The sequence below is a fragment of the Pleuronectes platessa genome, chromosome 23 (genome assembly GCF_947347685.1).
Source record: "Pleuronectes platessa chromosome 23, fPlePla1.1, whole genome shotgun sequence".
NCBI classification, from domain to species: Eukaryota; Metazoa; Chordata; class Actinopteri; order Pleuronectiformes; family Pleuronectidae; genus Pleuronectes; species Pleuronectes platessa.
Genome location: NC_070648.1, coordinates 12,526,949 through 12,544,725, shown reverse-complemented (window position 1 = coordinate 12,544,725; position 17,777 = coordinate 12,526,949). Strand labels below are relative to the sequence as shown.

The following is a 17,777-nucleotide window of genomic DNA, read 5'->3' as shown; positions in this document are numbered from 1 at the left end:
AACTCTTCCACCTATCCCTCTCTCCTTCCCATCATGCCTCCCTCCGTCCTTCTCAGTTTACAGAGCACTGGATGGGAAGTGACCTGGGGTCAACTATGTTCCCTGTTGCTTCCAGGAATGGGCAGCTCAAACAAATTGGGGTCACCAGGATGTTGGAGCAGTGTGATCACACACACACACGCACGCACACACACTTGTGCAGATAGTGCAGTTTAGACTAGAAAACAGTGACACAGTCTTATCTCTACACATCTTTCTCCCCAGCTGTTACAGGGAAACACTGTCGTTAGAATGAATATGAACTTTGGCTGTAACATCAGCTAGATGAAGCACTAGGGTCATTGCGACAATTAAGAGTCTGAGTAAATGCCTTTTTCACACTCCGGGCTCAGTTGCCATTTACAGTTGTCATTGGAGGTGGTTGTAAATTACCTTTAACCCAACACATGACTGCAGTGAGGCACAGATAAGGCTCATAACTAGTTTGACAGACAAGGGATAAGACGAGACACCATGTCTAAAAGACCTTGTGTTTCATCTTAAGTCAAAATGTAAAAAAAATGTCACTTTAGTATAACTAAATATTCCTGAGATCTAGGAGTGCACAACAAGAACGCATGCATCTTGTGTCTCCTCTTCCCTTTCTTTCCTCCACCGCTCCAGCTAAGTTCAAAGTACAATTCTCTCCTTCCTTCTTTCATTATTTCACTAATTTCTTCCCTCCTTATTCATTCTCCAGCGATTGTCTATTATCCATGGAATCACAGTAGACAATGCAAGTCATTTTTTTCCCTTTCTACCATCCTTATATAGGTTCTTTCAAATCCCCCATTTTTTCTTGGGGTTTGTCTCAACGAGTCATCTGATTGAATATAGATTATGGTACATTCTCATTCCCCCCTTATTACCCCCTGAGGCGGTATCTTACTATGTGCAGCTCCAGGTAATCTCCCAGTCCCTTGGCGCTCTCTACCCTGACCAGAATGGCTTCCTTCAGCTGCGTGCTGAAGCCCACCGCCAGCCGGTCTGCCCGTGTGCTCGGCCGGTCATTGGGTGGCCAGGTATATGTGATGAGGGCTCCGCCTCGCCCGAAGATGTAAGTTGTCCCAGCTGCAGAAATAACACAAGGAGAAAGTTGGACAATCATTTAGTTACAATGCAATAACAACAGTATAAAAGCTAGAAAGACAACTTCTGTGATTACGAACACAGACGCAGCACATGATCAGTCTCGGATACAAGAGACTGATCATGAAGCTTTTTAATTAATATTTGTCATAACTTTTTAAATAATTTGCAGACACAGACATGTGAGAGAAAAGTCACATTCTAGCTCACAATATGAATTCTACTTTAAAGCACTTCACAGAAAGTTGAAGAATGGCTGGCTTGAACATTCCCATTTGAAAACTGTAGTTTTACTGCCAGTGTATATCGTGATTCTGAAGTCATGTTTAGCATTAGCGCTAGCACTCGCACCCGTGCTGGCTGTCACTGCTCTTTGAAATGTTAATGTTCAGAGCCTCTGCTGTTACACTTGCCCTCGGTTGCCTGCAGTTGCGTTGCATTCAAACTAGGGCGAACTGACAAACTTTGTGTTGGCTATGGTGTCAGTATAACCAGCACAACACAACGTCAACAAAATAAATTCCTCTGATCTCCGCGTCAAAGGTACTTTGCCTCAATTTTTTGGGGGATTTACAGCCTAAAAAAAATATATCCACCTCGTACACTGAGCGCTTTCACGTTTGAACTGGAGCAGAGGAGTAAGGACTTGGCTTGATTCCGATATGCCCGTTGGTGAACGAGAAATGACGGGCGTTGGCTAGGATTAGCATAGAGTATATGAAATATGAAACCTCACTTTTCAACCCTGTGGGCTGTCTGTTTTCCCTTTCACATACACACACGCACACATACATTTTATACCAGATGCTTGTGCAAAGACTGGTGCATGTATATGTATCTTTATGAAGCTGCCCAAAACGCACTAGAAGAGAGTTGAACCTCTTTTCAACCATGGATCACATCATTTTAACTTTGCCCAATCTGCCAGGCTTACTGCATAGACAGCCAAATCATGCGCAACAAAGGCCTTTTCAAATTTGGATCTGACTGATCATTTTGTAAATCCTTCTAATCTCAGTTTTTGATAGCCTAACCATCAGAGCACTAGTGCCCTTTTTGGAGATGAATGGGTTCAAATTAAGCTTTGTTTTACTCCACAATTGGGCCCCTGGTCATATGCAGCGTTTTGGTCCAAAATTGAAATACTTTACATTATAATGATGTAAACAATAACTATTATAAGTCCTCACATTTGAAATGAGAACAAGAAAGTGGCTCCTACATGAAAAAGAAAATCTAAATTAGCTGTACTTTGTTTTTAAGCAGTTTCTCTAGTTGCAGATCCACCGGTATGGACACGGCATTGTGCAGCACTGGGGTTTCATACTGTGGTCATCTCATATGTAAAAGCAAAAGCTCTCTCATATGTGCACACATAGACAAACCTTTACTATTTGTAATAGCCAACAAATCTCAGTCAAGGTGCGCTCTGACCAGAGAGGATGGAAAGCAGAGGCAGTGATGAGGAGAACAGGCATTTAAACTGCGGCTCACTCTCTTTCTTTCTCTCCGTCTTTCTGCTTTTTTCTGGCTCTGGCTATTCCTCCCTTCCTCCTCCTATCCTCCTTCCCTCCTAGCGGAGCTAAGCCCTCTGCTGAGCTCTTGTTGTTTTCTTGAGGCTGTATTATTTTAGCGCTGGCTAATTATCGCAGCATGGCAATGAGGGCTATAAAGAGGTTGTGTGCCGGAGGAGGGGAGAAAAAGAGAGAGAGTGAAAGAAGACAACGGGCTAAAGAGGCAGGGTGTACAGGGTATGGGAGTGTGTGAATTGTCGATGGTGGTAAGATGTGGAAAGTTGGTGTTTTTCGTTTTTCTTTCCTGTTCTTATTAACAGCGCAGCACTGGAGCCACAGCGACTGACTGCTGCGGAGGATGGAGGAGGAGAAAAGATTTCTAAAATGGCCGATAAAAATAGGGTGGGAAGCCATGTTATTATAGAAGAGAAAAGAGCCATGTGGGGAAAAACAAAAGAAAAGCTGAACACAGGTGAATGGATGTGACTGCACTGGAAACGTGCAGCGCTTCCACTCAGTCAAAATGTGCCAAGTCTGTTTGAAGCAAATCAACACACAAACAAATTGATGAAAGTTCACCCATTTCTTTTTTTCCTGAGTCACTGTGGTCCTGATACGACACTGGTCTTACAGGTCTTTCTGCCGTTATCCGGTTGATAGTGGCCACCTTCTGTATAGCAATCTTACGTGTGTATGTGTGTGTGTGTGTGTGTGTGTGTGTGTGTGTGCGTGCGTGTGCTCTTCTCTGCTCTAAATGAGGGGACAAAGAAGTCTCAGAGTCTCCAGTGGGTGGCTTGACAGGGTGCATCCATGTGTCACAGTGTCTCCCAGCAAACACCTGCTGCTTTGGTGGAGGTAAACTCCACCAAATACTGCAATGCAACACACATGATGAGATGAGATGGAGCAGAAAGAAAGAGGGAAAAACTAGTTTATCATGCCCAGGACGACAAGTGCAGCAAGCTGCAGCTCGGCTTCTAACACAATCTAAAAGATGCAACCATATCACCTCTGTTTTAGCATCCTTGCACTGGCTGCTTGTTTATTTTAGGATTGATTTTAATATTCTTTTAATGAGCTGGTCCCTCCCTATATTTCAGACAGGATTGAGAAAGTGTTGCTAACCATTCACAAATCTAGGTCAAAAACCAAGGGAATCAGAGCCTTTGCCTTGAGGGCCTCCGTTTTACTTTGAAACAATTTGCCAGAAGAGATTAGACTTTCAGAACCCCACTTTTTCTCAAATTTTAAAATCTCTTTATAATCTCTATAAAAAAGTTATTTTGTGATGTCTATTGCTTTTATTATTATTATTATGATGTTGTGAAGCACTGTTACTTGTGTTGAAAAGTGTGACACACATAATGTTAATGTTATTTTTGTTATTAAGTCTGAAGGACATTTATCTTTGGCTGTAACCAAGATAATGATTTCCTCAATATCACAAAGCATTATAGGCAGACGGTCTTAGCCATGTAAAATAAAATGCAGAATGTTTCTGCCCATCAATCAAGTTTTGGTCTGTTTGGCAAAATGGCCAGCACTGATGTGCTGTATGTAAAACAATATAGCAATAAAGTGGGTATTGTAGGTGACATATAAAATAAAAAGGAAAAGGAGTATTCATTACTTTTTTCAAATGAATTAATCATATCAGCAGTTGATTTGTAAACTCACATTATCCCAAATCTGTGCGGCAATTTTCAAATCTAAAGGAGTCTGTCCTTTGAATCACTGTAACTGTGTTTCATCTGGTTCACCTCTCATGTATACTATTGTGAAATGTCTTGATCCAGTGTTTCTACCAGTAATAATTACCACATCTACCAAGCTTAGGATGAGACCTCGTAAAAATCTCTCAGAGACAACATCTCTCATGATCCCACTTCATTTCACGACATGATCAAACTATTATTGTTTTGACTGAGGGACCCCGGCTGCAGAAATTCGCAAATTGTGCATTTGAAACAATGTGTGGTGCTGCCTTTTTACTAACCTCTCTGAGAAGCAAAGGTGCAGTTGTTGTAGCACTTATAAAAACCTCATAATGAGGTTTATAGTTCTGCATACGAACTGAATATGACACTGGGGGGTTGCCTCTGGGTTCAGTCATCTACCATCAAAAGACGTTGTTTCCACTTTGTTACAGTCCAACATGAACCTAACCTACATAAGACTAAACGATGTGGGAGTTCTGAAAACGTCCATGTTGATTATATTTGTATTGGTTGAATTAAAGTTGCTACTATGTTCATAAGATCATTTTATTGTGTATGTGTGGATGCACAACTATCCACGTCTGTGTGCAGAATAAGGCAGAGACATCTGCTTCTGACTTCTTCCTAACAGCAACTATTTGCCTCTATTTGAAAAGGTGAGTTAAAAGTAAATTAGTACTGCCGAGGGAGTTGTTGGCAAACAAAATCCTCGCCAGGTATGGATTCCTCTGACCTTCATTCCACCGCGCTCTAATCAAGCAATCAGACTACCTGCTTTTGCTAGAATAGCCATAGTGATGGAAATGCTCTGTTGCACCCAGGTGTTTCACAATCCCCCCCATTAAAAAAAAGACGCTAAATATCTATTACTTTTGTTCAATTAGCTCTGGGGCCATCGATCTGGCAAATCAATCCTACCTGTGGTGATAGAGGTGGAGAGAGTGCAAGGAGATGAATCAAAACATTACAGGACGCCCCTTAATTATTATTTCCATTCACACGGGCTGGCTGGTAATTGAGTTTAGAGAAGAACGGACCAAAAAATACCCCACTTTCCTTTGTCCATGGATCGGTGGGAAAATAATCAGAAAAGTCTCATGAATCACAGCGGTAATGAAAAACCTATTGATTTTGATTTTGCACACCCCCTCCCCTTTTTCCTCACTCTTCTTCTCTACATTGTCGTCAGAGAGGAGTGCATTTAGCACTAAGTTTATCATCCGGGATGCTTTCTCTGCGAGGGGGCCATTGATTGGTATAGTGGATTCCAGGCCACTCTCATCTACTGTGGGGATAAACAGGTCATATTGGGGAAAGCAGAAGCTACCATTTTTCATTAAGGCTTGTGGTCAATGTTGCCGTGTCAAACTCCAGCCGCAACGCCTCGTGGGAGCTGACAGCACGAAAACTGCAAGACAGGCTGGCGATAAAATGAACATTCGGTGAGGAAAATAAGGGACTGATGAAGTCAATTCTTTAGAGGCAATAAGCCCAGAGGCACCGCGGCACTGCACACCCACGTAAATTTATACATAGCTACTTCTTATTTTAAACTCTCAGACAGGCTCTCAAACAATAACTCAATAACACATATGGTTCCTCCAACCTTCATGTATTATTGCATCAGCGCTGACTCTTTGGAGCAGTTAAGGACGGAGACAGAGCTATTGATTCCTTTTTAAATGAGGACACTGAAAACCTTCTTGTTTTGCTCTTTTTTTGACATATTATATTGGAAACATATATTCCAGAGACAATTACAAAGGGATGTGTAGACTGGGAGAGAGGGGGGTGACGGCCGAGATGAGACATTTGCCAAAAGTTTCCTGACAGCTGTTGATCTATGAAGCTGCAGAGATACATACACACATCCTGACTTGAAGTCGGTGATAAGAACACACACACACACATGCCCCTGCCCTTGATCTGATAGATTTTTCTTCATGGTGGTGTATTGGAAAATGCAAAAATGTCACCCCGAAGATTTGTTTTATCTGAAATAAAAATAGCGAGTCCCCCCCCTCTGATGTGGTTGGATAATATCTATCTTTCTTCTATCTATGCTAACTATAAGGCTGGATTGGAGAGACCTTCCTGTAACATGAGGAAGGTCTCATGTAACAGGTCTCAATGCTTCCAATACTTTTACCACAGTCCAGGTAGGATGGCTGACAATAAAAGATGACAATTTATTAAAGTTTAAATATTTTTACTCATCAGATTTCTACCAGGCTGACTTTCAGGCATCTATTACGATGCAAGTAACAATGAGTCATCCTGATATAAGTAGGAAGGATAAGAGAGTAAAACTGTTAAGCCATTTCAGAGTATATTTTGTGAAGCTGCAACTTAATCCATCACCCACCTTACACAATTCTAATAGTTCTGATCTTGTTATATCCTGTCCACTCTATACCTCAAGGAAATTCAAACTCTTCCCTTCTATTTGACTTCTTATGATCTCGACAGGGTGATAAGAGCTTCAGTGGTAATTAGGTCCGGAGAGTTCTGCAGCACTAGCTTTGAGATGGGGACATTGAATCCCAGTCGCCTGAACTATTTTGAAAAAGAGTAATTGGACTGACCTTATACTTGGAAAATCGAGGCACTAATTAACTAATTATATACATATTTCTCATACTGTACTATTATCGTCTATATCCGCAATTGTGGAAGTGAAACACGTCCCCTTATACTACAGTCATGTAGATCTCATGTATGAAAATCTTGAGTGCCTGATTCACTTCAATTAAAATGTTAAAGTGAGCATGCACACTGCTTAATCATCACAACACAAGTATCAGACTATGAGGTCAATCAATGTCAGTGAGGTCTTGTCTTAAAGCAGCTGCAGAATTTTTTACTGGGGTTATTGATGGTAAGGGGCCCCATGGGAACTCTTGACATGGGCAAACTAATCTAGTTTGAAGTTATAGGAAGTATCAGTAACAGTAGTCAAAGTCATCGACCACACTCAAAGGGCAGCTGATCATCAAGGCCCTACAGAGACGAAGGATAAAAACCGGATGTTATCGAGGGATTTAACCCTTTAAACCTTTGCTACTAAAATAAAAAAATATATATATCTATGATTAACTAATGGGGTTGCTGGAGTCCAGATCAACCACCAGAGCAGCAAGATAGACATAATCCCTCACTGTCCCCCCACTGGTACAAAGTCGATTTAACTTGTTGGAATCTTGGACCAATCCACTATGTATTAAACTGTGTGTTACTCGAGTGCCTTTTATTGAAGACTTTAATCTTATGTGTCTTATTTCCAGTTTGCTGTTCGTCTAACTGGAACTCCAATAAGTGTGGCCCTTTGCCTTGACTCTTTTCACACAATAATGTAATATTTTCTGGGCTTTTATAGCTGCACAGTTTTTTATGACATCTCTGTAAAATAAATTATAGCTATGATTCGAAAACACTGATTGTGGCTTCTCAATCTGTTTGAGCCAATGAATACAGTTCAGGTTCAACATTGAAGGCTAAATTGTTCTTGTAGTGTCTGTGTGTGAACTACACTATTAGGGAGGTTATAATGAGGGAGTTACATCACTTAGAAACTGGTGCTTATTTTTTCAAAGTTGATTGTCGAATCAGGAGAATAATGACCCCGCATTTCTTGGCTAAATCATAGTCTACAGACAAAATTCAACAAATTTTTAATGACAGATTGTTACCTGCTTTAAAAGAACGTCTTCAAACCATATTTTGTTCTGTCTTGCTTTAAAAATCTGAAAGCAAACTTTGTGTTTGTTAAGGCTTATTTAATTTACTTAATTTGACAAAATAATTACTTTATTCATTGAATGATTGCGTCAGTTGTCAACTCTGTCAACAGTGCTTGTCTCTGTCAGTTACCACTCAAACTGTTGGGAAATGACGTCTGTCAACTTCAGATGCCTGATATTATTCCCATCCAGTTTTCTGCCATCGGGGACTTGATACACAGGAGTACCTTTCACAGTTTGGGAGGATTCAAATATTTCTCCTCTCTTTCTTTCAACAACTTGTAAGGTTTGTTAGAAACATTTCAAAATGCTATGTCCCTTGAGGGTAAGCGACTAACAGATTGATACGTAAAAATACAATGCTCAGCTAGTGCTCAGATGCTGCCTTTGTCTTTTAACAACTATGCTTAAATGAAGTCCTCCACTGGGAGTAGGGGGAAAGGCGGTGGGGAGGTAGGTAGAAGAATAAGATAGGAAGGGAGGTTCCTAGGCAGACCAGCACATCTGCCCTGCATATATATCATCTAGAAGGCTTATTGATCAACCCCACATACATACACTGCTCAATAGTCTGCTGACTTTGAGACAGTGCCGCCCAACAGAGCTGTCTAAATGGCGAGGAGCAATTTTCTTTCATCAAAACACACATGGTCACATTTACTGATGCCTGGATATTCAGTACATTAGTTCCTCGTGGCGCAAGTCATTATTCCAACCTTTTGTTATGGACTAGCTTCCTTTTCTAGACTACATATATAAGCCTGAGGAAATGTCATGACTAAATTTACTTCAGCTATCATTTGTTTTTGCTCCACATCTAAAGAGCCGAGAAGAAGATCAAAAAGCAATCAAGTGGTTTGAGAAGTAATAATGCTGAGTCATCGATGTAAATGACTGTACTATTGTGTAACTGATGCTTGGATGACTGTGGGAATGATGACGTGCTGAGGAGGAGCGTTAAAAATACAGAGAAGAAAAGATTCTCGTCTCGACAGTACCGAGAGGATATCATCTGTGATAATTTGGTTGGACAGTCGTGTGACAACAGAAAAACAAAACTGTCGAGATGAGAACAGTTTTATTGGGAGTTTGAATGTATAAAAATACTGTATATGCGAGGACAGAGAGTAGAAAAGGAGCAAATAGATCAGAGCTGAAAACCGGCTGACACTAGGCAGCATGCAAATACAATGCCATCCTGTCATGAATGTGCTAATTAGCATATTACATCTACGTCAACAATTTCACACTCCCATATATCCGAACTGGGATTGACCTCGTCTTGAACTAATGCAATGATGTAACTCAGATCTACAGCAGCAGGAATACAGAGTTGTTTTTGACTACCGCAGGAAAAGATTATTGGCTTCCTGGAAACATCGACTGGGGCAATGAGGCTCTAGTTGAATTTCATCCAGAATCTAAACATGCAATATTGACTTAGAGACTTTGGGGACAGCAATGTATCTTGCAGCATATATTCTTCCAGAAGCATATTGCAAGAAAGACATTTCCAAAGTTTTGTGGTAACTGTGTTTATCAGCATTAATATAATTTGGCCACACATGAATGCAGGATGTGACACCTGCACACCAAACTCAGAGGAGTCTTTTTCAGACATGAACATTTTTGCCTCTCACATAAGGAGAACACATTCAGGCCCATGGTGCTGCCTAAGACCACCAAAAGCTCTCAAATGTCATTGTTTTTTCCAAGTCAGCATCTTCTATGTCTCTCTCTCATCCCCAGATATTAGTTTTTTGCCTCCGGCGCTTGTTAGAAATCATCAAGACATCCACTTGCTCACTGTGAATTTTCCTGCCTTATTCTCACATAGTTATTCTCCCATAGAGCCCCTTAACGGTAATGTGCGGACTAAAGTGCATGTCTGAAAGCATCTACACTGAAAGCAGCAATAACTCTACTAATAGCATTCCAATCAAACAGCAGCTGCAGACAGAGACACGTGAATATTTCATCTCGAGACTGCGTTGTTTAATTATTAATCTTGTTCGGAGGGTCCGCATCAACAAACTGACCCCAACCCACCACCCCTCAACAAATGTCCTTCAAAACACGGTAAAAGCAGATTACACAGAGTAAGTTAACTCATCTGCTGGTGTTTGTGTTTAAGAAACAAAACAATGAACAGTAGCTTTTGTGTAACAGAGATAAAATAAAGAATCAGGGACTTAAGACCGAGAATGGAGAGGTGAGAGGAGACAGGTGCACTTTGCGTATCAGCAACATTGGCATGTGATGCATGAAGAAATAATTACCGACCTGCTCAGTATACCATCCCTACTTCCCATACAGAGTCATTAGACCGTGATGTTCTGAAAAGGTCAGAGTGTTTTGTTGCTGCTAGATCTATGGGAATACTTGTGTGTGCTCTTCTTGATATAATTTAATACACATGGACGCCATTAGTGTTAACATCATCCTAATTACGTTGGAGTAGCCTTCAGAGTACATAAACAAACACAGGACAAAGGCGGGGTTAGTTATTCCATCCCTGAAGTGGTGACCTCATGAAAATTGTAAAATGACACAAACAGGAACAGGATGACTTGTTATGGCTGTAAACATGTAACAGTATATAATGTAAATACAAACCTATGGATAAAGTCAATGTTAAACAGCTGATGAGGTCTCGAGTGTACAGTGACAAATGCCCAACACAGTTTCTCAAAGTGACAGCCAAATTGCTTGTTTTGTACAGAAAAGTAAAAAACCTGAACTTTAAGGTTTAATGATACAGAACTAAGAAAAGCAGCAAATTGCAGCAAATGGCCTGTATTCATACAGCCCTTTTCTAGTATTGATGACCTCTCTGTCATGCGTGACTCATACACCGCCGGCGCAGCTCGGCGGGGCAATTTGGGGTTCAGTACCTTGCCAAAGGACACGTCTGCATGCAAAATGGGGGAGACTGCGATAGAGCCGACACCCCTCTGGCAAGTGGATGACCCACTATACACTTTTTAAACGATTTATGACAAAACCTTCACACGCTAAAAAATATAATTATCACTAGTCTGTCTCCTTGCATAAACAGAAAAGGAGACAAAAAACAAATGAATCTCTTAGTTTCCATGTTTATCAGTGCAGGACACTTAGATATTGACCAAAGTAATGTAACAGAGCTTCTCGACTCTGCTTGCGTCGCCCACTGGATAAATTAATCTCCACTGACCTCTCTAGCTTGTTACATGTTTGTAATGGCATCTCTGGAACACCACTCGTCGCAAATAGAGTGAGTAAGTCAACACCTTTCACAATCAGTTTATCAGAGCTTACATCAACTTCCAGTTTAGGAACTTAAGAGCCAGGGCTGCAGAATACTTGACCGTTTGGAGCAACATTTGAAATGGCTGTTTAATGAAATGAGCATAGTGCGCTGTGGGGCTCAGATAACTTATTATTGTGGTATTAGAAGTGGGGGAGTGGTCAGAGGAACAAAGAACAATGTGTTCAGCTAAAGGAATAATGACCTTCATCTTGGCTGAGGAGAAAAGATGCTTATAATGGATGTTGGTGGAGGGACGAACAGATGCAGTGGGGGAGGTGATGGAGAGAGTGATTGAAGAGAGAGGGAGACAGAGAGAGAACATTAGACGCAAGGGGGATCAATGGGAAGCCTCTTCCTAGGATCCACTCTGTTTCATTCCCCAGGACTGTATTCCTCAGACTCCAGGGTATCCCACATCAAAGGTGGAGGCGGATGAAGTGGGGAGATGAAAGAACGACACAGTCTGTAGTGGATGTGTGAGGTGCATGCATTAAACATTGTGAGCATGTATGTTGAGCGTGTTTTGACATGCACGCAAGGTGAGCTGACACAGGTCAGTCCGCACAGGACTCTTAAGATCTTGTGAAGCTTTGAGTGTTGTTGACACATGAAAGCTGAGGGGTGGGATTCAATGTTGCACAACTGAAGGTCCATGTCTGCCCCAGTAGCAGGTCTATTACCCATTCACACAGCTATTATGAGATCATATCCATATAATACTGGCTCTTTGAAGAATGAAGGTGGTCCAATCCCATCTCATCTAACAAGATTTAAAATCTGACACACACTGCTGTGGGAGATTTGGAGCTGAACAGCCAAATGCTAAAAGCTGAAATTGGGTTGGACCCAGTAGATGGAGCAAGAGGGCGATTTAAAAGTACACATATATATATATAAGTATCAACCAGCCATCTCTCTGAGGAACCCGAGTAGTCATCTGAAATGTCATTGGTGCCTCTGTGCCGTGATGTCAACTGTCGAAGTGCCCGAATAAAGCAGAGACAGTCGATTGTATTCTTTTTGTCTTTCCTCCCTCGTTTCAGCGAGCCCAGAGGGACTCCTGGACAGAGGCGACTGTCTGAGTGCGCCTGTCACAGAGCTGATTTTTCACACGTGGGGGGAGCTGGCAAGACGGACGAGCTAGGCAAGGGATGGGAGATAGTAAATAAATGACCGTCTGCGATTTGCTGAGAGCTCCTCAATGGAAAGCAAATCAAGCCGAACCAATGATGTGATGAGACAACACCCAAACACGGTGAGAGAAAGGAGAACAGCAGAGAAGATTTGCTGTGCTGTGTCTGGAACCAAAACATTTAGCCAGAGGCACGTAACTTGCTCCTTCCCCTTTTTCTAACTGCCTGCCTGCCTCCCTTTCTTTCTTTATCTTTTACCCTCCCTTTGTCCCTTGATCCCCTCTCTTTCTGTACAGATTGGCAGTCAAACACAGCAGGCTGTGGCTGTTACATAACAATCCATTTGTTGGCTGGTGCTGAGAGAGTGCTTGGCGGCCAATGCACAAGCAGCAAATAAGGCTGCTGACGGGGGTAACTAAAAATTCACAGATGCTTTTGCACACAAACAAAACAAACACAGACTGTAAGAAGATGGCAAACAAACACTGGGGTTGCTTGTGGAGGTCTTGTGCTCTTCGTTGGTGTGTCATATAAGCAGAGGAGCCAACTGGACTTCCAAGCAATCTGCTGCGTTTAATAATGTTGTGTTAAAGTCACCGATTTTTCACCCTGCGCAGATTTATTTGTGATTTATATAAACCAACTGTCAAATGCTGGGTTTCCATTTCCTTTGGAAGGAAATGAGCCATAAACCTAGTTTCATGCAGATTGCACATGCCTTCACTCCATGCATATGCAAGATCACTGCATCTTTAGTCCGCAGGGCAGAATTAATATGAAGTCAAGTTGAGTTTATTTACACAGCCGAAAAACACGTTTGTCTCAGAGGGCATCTTCCTCTATCCAGCCATCCCTCTTTGAATTAAATGAAACCATTGAGGAAACTAAAATGTGCATTGTTTTCAGTCAAAAGGGGACATCAAATGTATCACTGCAGTAGTTTAAGTAGCTTATGTTGCTTCAACTTAACCACAAATAAACCGTTAGATGGCTGACTGTTTTTGGTTGTGAGATAAGAGGGAAATATTATTATGGAACTGCAAATGGAGCACAGAGCCGAGGAAACTGAATGGATGGATGGCTCGACAAAACCTTGGACCTCAATTGTTTGCTCTCTGTCACAATCAGGGTGCTTTCTCTGAACAATGATTGCGATGTCCCCTGAACTTTACATGGTAGATCCCAACATTTTCTATCCAGGCAATTTCAATATCATATATATGCAATACCGTACTGTTTATAGTATATACAAAAGTCAATTTATATATTTATATGGGTTAATATTGTAGTTTTGCTATTCGTCCCATTTTGGGACTAATAAAAGACTACATTATCTTATTTATCTTTTAACCAAATCCATAATCTTTCTTCTAAACCTAAATCTTGGCCTTATCCTAGCTCAATGATGAATCAGAAAATAGTTTTACTTGTCAAACTGTCATGTATCGATTTTTGCAGTGGCAAATGGTTGCACGCGGCAGAAAAAGGGTGTTGAATTGAAAAACGCTTATCTCATTCTGGAGGGTAATTACTAATAATATATTCTTCTCATGACGTTTAGAGGATCAGTGGATCATTTCATTCTCTTGTACTTGTTGGATCAGAAGAGGGGAAATATAAATATTGGGGGATATTGACTAGATACCTTATAAGACAGAATGCAATGACACTGTTCAGTTTTTTCAAGGTTGTTGCAGGTAAAGTGAAACTGCATACAGCACACCACCCATATAGGCATTAACAATGGGCTGGCCCAAAGAAAAAAAGAGAAAGAAATGCCTCTTAGTCTGTGAATGGGTGAAGGTGTTAGCAAGTCATTACTTGTAACCTAAATGTATCTTTACATACATGTTCTTCTGCACGTTTGCCTCTCACGCAGACTTTCTATACTTTTCCTGAAAAGGTTTGGTTAGTCCGACCTTTATGCAGCACATTACACTCAAATGTAATTCCCTCAGCTCGCAGCCCGGAGGCGGTGTTTGAACCTAAGCTGTGTTGATGAATACAAAGAACCTGCATTTTCATGAGGGGGACGGACAGGGCGGGAAAACACGAGCCAGTGTTTTGCTGCGGGCTGTTTCAGAGCCTGTTGACAATGTTGGGACAATGCGTGGCAGCACCGGTGAGACGGGCTGAGGCTGTTACAAAGCCATTTTCAATTCTTAAATGTCACTGTGGTGTAACTCTGTAAAGGAGGAGGAATTACTTTAACGCTGAAAAAGACCATGAAAAGACCAAAGTGTGGCTCTCTGGTGTGAAAACATTTGTTCTCATTGCATGCTCATTCAAGTGCCTTTAAGTACAAAGGACTGCTCACGCTCCCTCTCTAAGTGAAATAAGACAGGTTATAGAAATTAATTGGAGCCAAGATGCCTGAAAGAAATGCTGGGAGGCAAATAAAGCACAAATCTTATTTCATCTCGTCTTATTAACAGATTAGAGCAGATAACAGCGCAGTTGCCCCCAAAACACAAACAGAAAAGTGATTTGATGCAACCAGGCAGCCATTTCAGTGTCCTCGCACTCCAATGGCATCTCCACCATCACAATAACTGCAGCGCCCCGACCGGCCCCAAACTCATTTCCCGAGCTCCTACTTGGTGTGTATGCCTTGGCTAATGAGGAAAATTAGACAAATAACGAGGACAGTTCACCCTGGATTTGAGTCAACACATCTCAGACAACAGCCAATCTGGGGGGGGGCCTCACGATGGCATGGAAATATATTGTTTCAGCTAGTTCTCGCTTGTAAACAAATCGCTAACATTTTCTCTGTAATTAGCAGGGCTTCCCTGCCAAAGCATGGACGGGAACAGGTGATTACAGTGATCACAGCAATCTTACAGAGCCTTCAAGATGTATGACATATACGCTTTCACAGATTATTTGTCAAATCACAGAGAGAAGCTTCTACGCCCCACTGTCTTTTGAGAGGTGCTATTTTTTTTCTGCGTTCTCTTACCGTCTCTATGAGCCAAGGTATAACAAGTGTTGGTTGGCTGAGCACAGGTGGAAACTCCTTAAGTACATGACACCCACTTGTTTAGCTAAATACACGCACAGAGAATAAATGGAAAAAGGAAAGTGAATCTATAGTTCAGCTCCAAATGAGTGCTATATCCTTTCAGGCTCATCGAAATTACACATTTCTGCACAGTGCGTTGACTTTAACAGGGTTTATGATATGTGATGTGAGCTCCAACCTTGCAATAAATGATGTCTGCAAAGAAAAAAAAAAAAGGATTTCCAGACACATCACGGCTGAATGCCCCTCTCGGCAAGACCAAAGGACGTGCCAACCAATAAAAAATGTAAGAGGATCATTTTCAAATTGGAGCTGATTTTGTACACAGAAAACTCCTGCAGTACTTCCTCATCTCTCCTTTCCTTCCTCTTTTCTTTTCCCTCCCCATCACTTTCAGTCAGCAGATTAAAAAAGGGTTTTCACGGATGTCAAGAAGTATTAGCTTCTTGTACGAGGCTATGAGGATATAGAGATAGACCTCCTCATCTTGTGCTACCCTATATTTTTTTCTCCGCCTGCATCACTCGGGTTTCAGTGCATGAAGCGAGGCAGAGGCCCCCTAGCTTTCATATAATGACATTGCACAGTTGCTCATTTAAACAAGATTCACTGACGGAGAGGATGAGGTGAAATGTAAACGTAGACCATGATTCAGAAACACAAAGGCGGTTACACGGGTGAGTCATACTAGATACAACTCAACTGTGTCTGCTTCCATTCTGATCATTTTGTTTATAGTTATCAGAGCAGCTGCAACAAGATGTAACATTTTGCAACAGAATCACATTGGCCTGCAAAAAATCTCCAAATTGTAATAAGAGGTAGATTAATGAAGGGATTTCACTGCGCAGAGGTTTCAGAGGAAAGTAGGAAAAAATTATTTTACTGGAAACCGTATTATCCAGAATAACTTGTTTCTGGAAAAACAAAATGTTTTTTTTATTATTCACCTCCAATGTGAAGGAATAAAAGTACAAATCTGAGCGAAGGACATTTTTCAAAATTGGTCATTTAGTGAACTGTTTTCATGACAATTGACAGAGTTCAATCTTTAATTTCTAGAATCAACAGAAGCCATTTTCAGTCACGACCTGTGGAGGATCTCAAGAGTTCAGTGAATGTCTGAAAGCAGGTAGAGAAACAGGAAACATATGCCTAAAACTAGAGTTATGTGGTCAATTAAACAAAAAATTGAAAACATTGCAAAACGGTGTGTAATTATGATTTGACTTAAGAGTATTGTGGTAAAATGTGTCCATGTCTAATATTTCAGCAAGTGATCCAGCTTGAGCTGCTCCCCCCGCGACCCGACCCCGGATAAGCGGAAATTTCTCTGAAAACATACAGAAAAATGTATCTAGCCCACATTGCTTTGTGAAGCTGTGACTGGTTGGAAGTATGTCACTGTCTAAATGCTGGTGGAGACAATCCCCGCTAAATGAAATATATCCTGTATATACTGCTACATCCCAGGAAATAGGATTCAGCACGGAGCGTGGCTGAAGAAAAATGTGGGCTTTCAGCAGCGGCAGGTGTTTGAGCTCTGGGTGATCTTGTCAGTGGAGACAAAACAAGAGATCTCCCCTCTCAGCAAAGTCATAGGCAGAGGTGAGATTTATGGGGAGGGGAGAGGAGAAGATGAGAAAGGAGAGAAAGAATGAGCTGGTGTCAGCCATATCACAGGCACGTTAGCTGCGGGTGCAGATGGAGCAATGAGATGACACTTTGCTCTCCATTTTCTCCCACTTTTGTCGCAACCAGCATGCAAAGGCAGAGGGAGACAAGGAAAGAGACAGATGGAGAGAGATGGTTAAAACCCAGATAAAGGAAGGAGGGATGATGAGAAGGGAAAGAAGGGATGAAAGATTGCTAACCTGCCCATTACTCCTTCCCCCTGCCCTTCAACTGCTGCTGCTATATGCTCTGTGTTGTCTCTTTCCTCACCGCCCTCAATCTCTGCCCTCATTTCTCTGTCTCTCTGCAGAAGCCGACACAGGCCGCATTCTGCCAGCAGCCTCGTCCCAGGTATGATGAGGAGGCCTTGCTGTTTCTAAAAGGGTTACATCGGTGAGATTTCTAACATCCAACACACCTCCTTGCCTTCAGCAATACTAGGACGAAGTGGTGGACGGGGGGAGGTTAGAGTGAGGACAGGAACGATGGAGGGATTAGGAGGGAGGCATGGAAGTGATGAAGCATGAGGCAGAAAAAGAGAGGCAACATGGAG

At 41.7% G+C, this 17,777-nt stretch overlaps 1 protein-coding gene across 1 annotated transcript in view; it reads right to left on the bottom strand.

Annotated features, from left to right (window-relative positions):
- The window catches only part of nrxn2b (neurexin 2b), a 605,543-nt gene that overhangs the window by 100,233 nt on the left and 487,533 nt on the right, over positions 1 to 17,777 (bottom strand). The window contains exon 18 of the mRNA XM_053415562.1: positions 929 to 1,110. Coding sequence (XP_053271537.1) covers positions 929 to 1,110 — 182 coding nt within the window. The remainder of the gene's footprint in view (positions 1 to 928; positions 1,111 to 17,777) is intronic.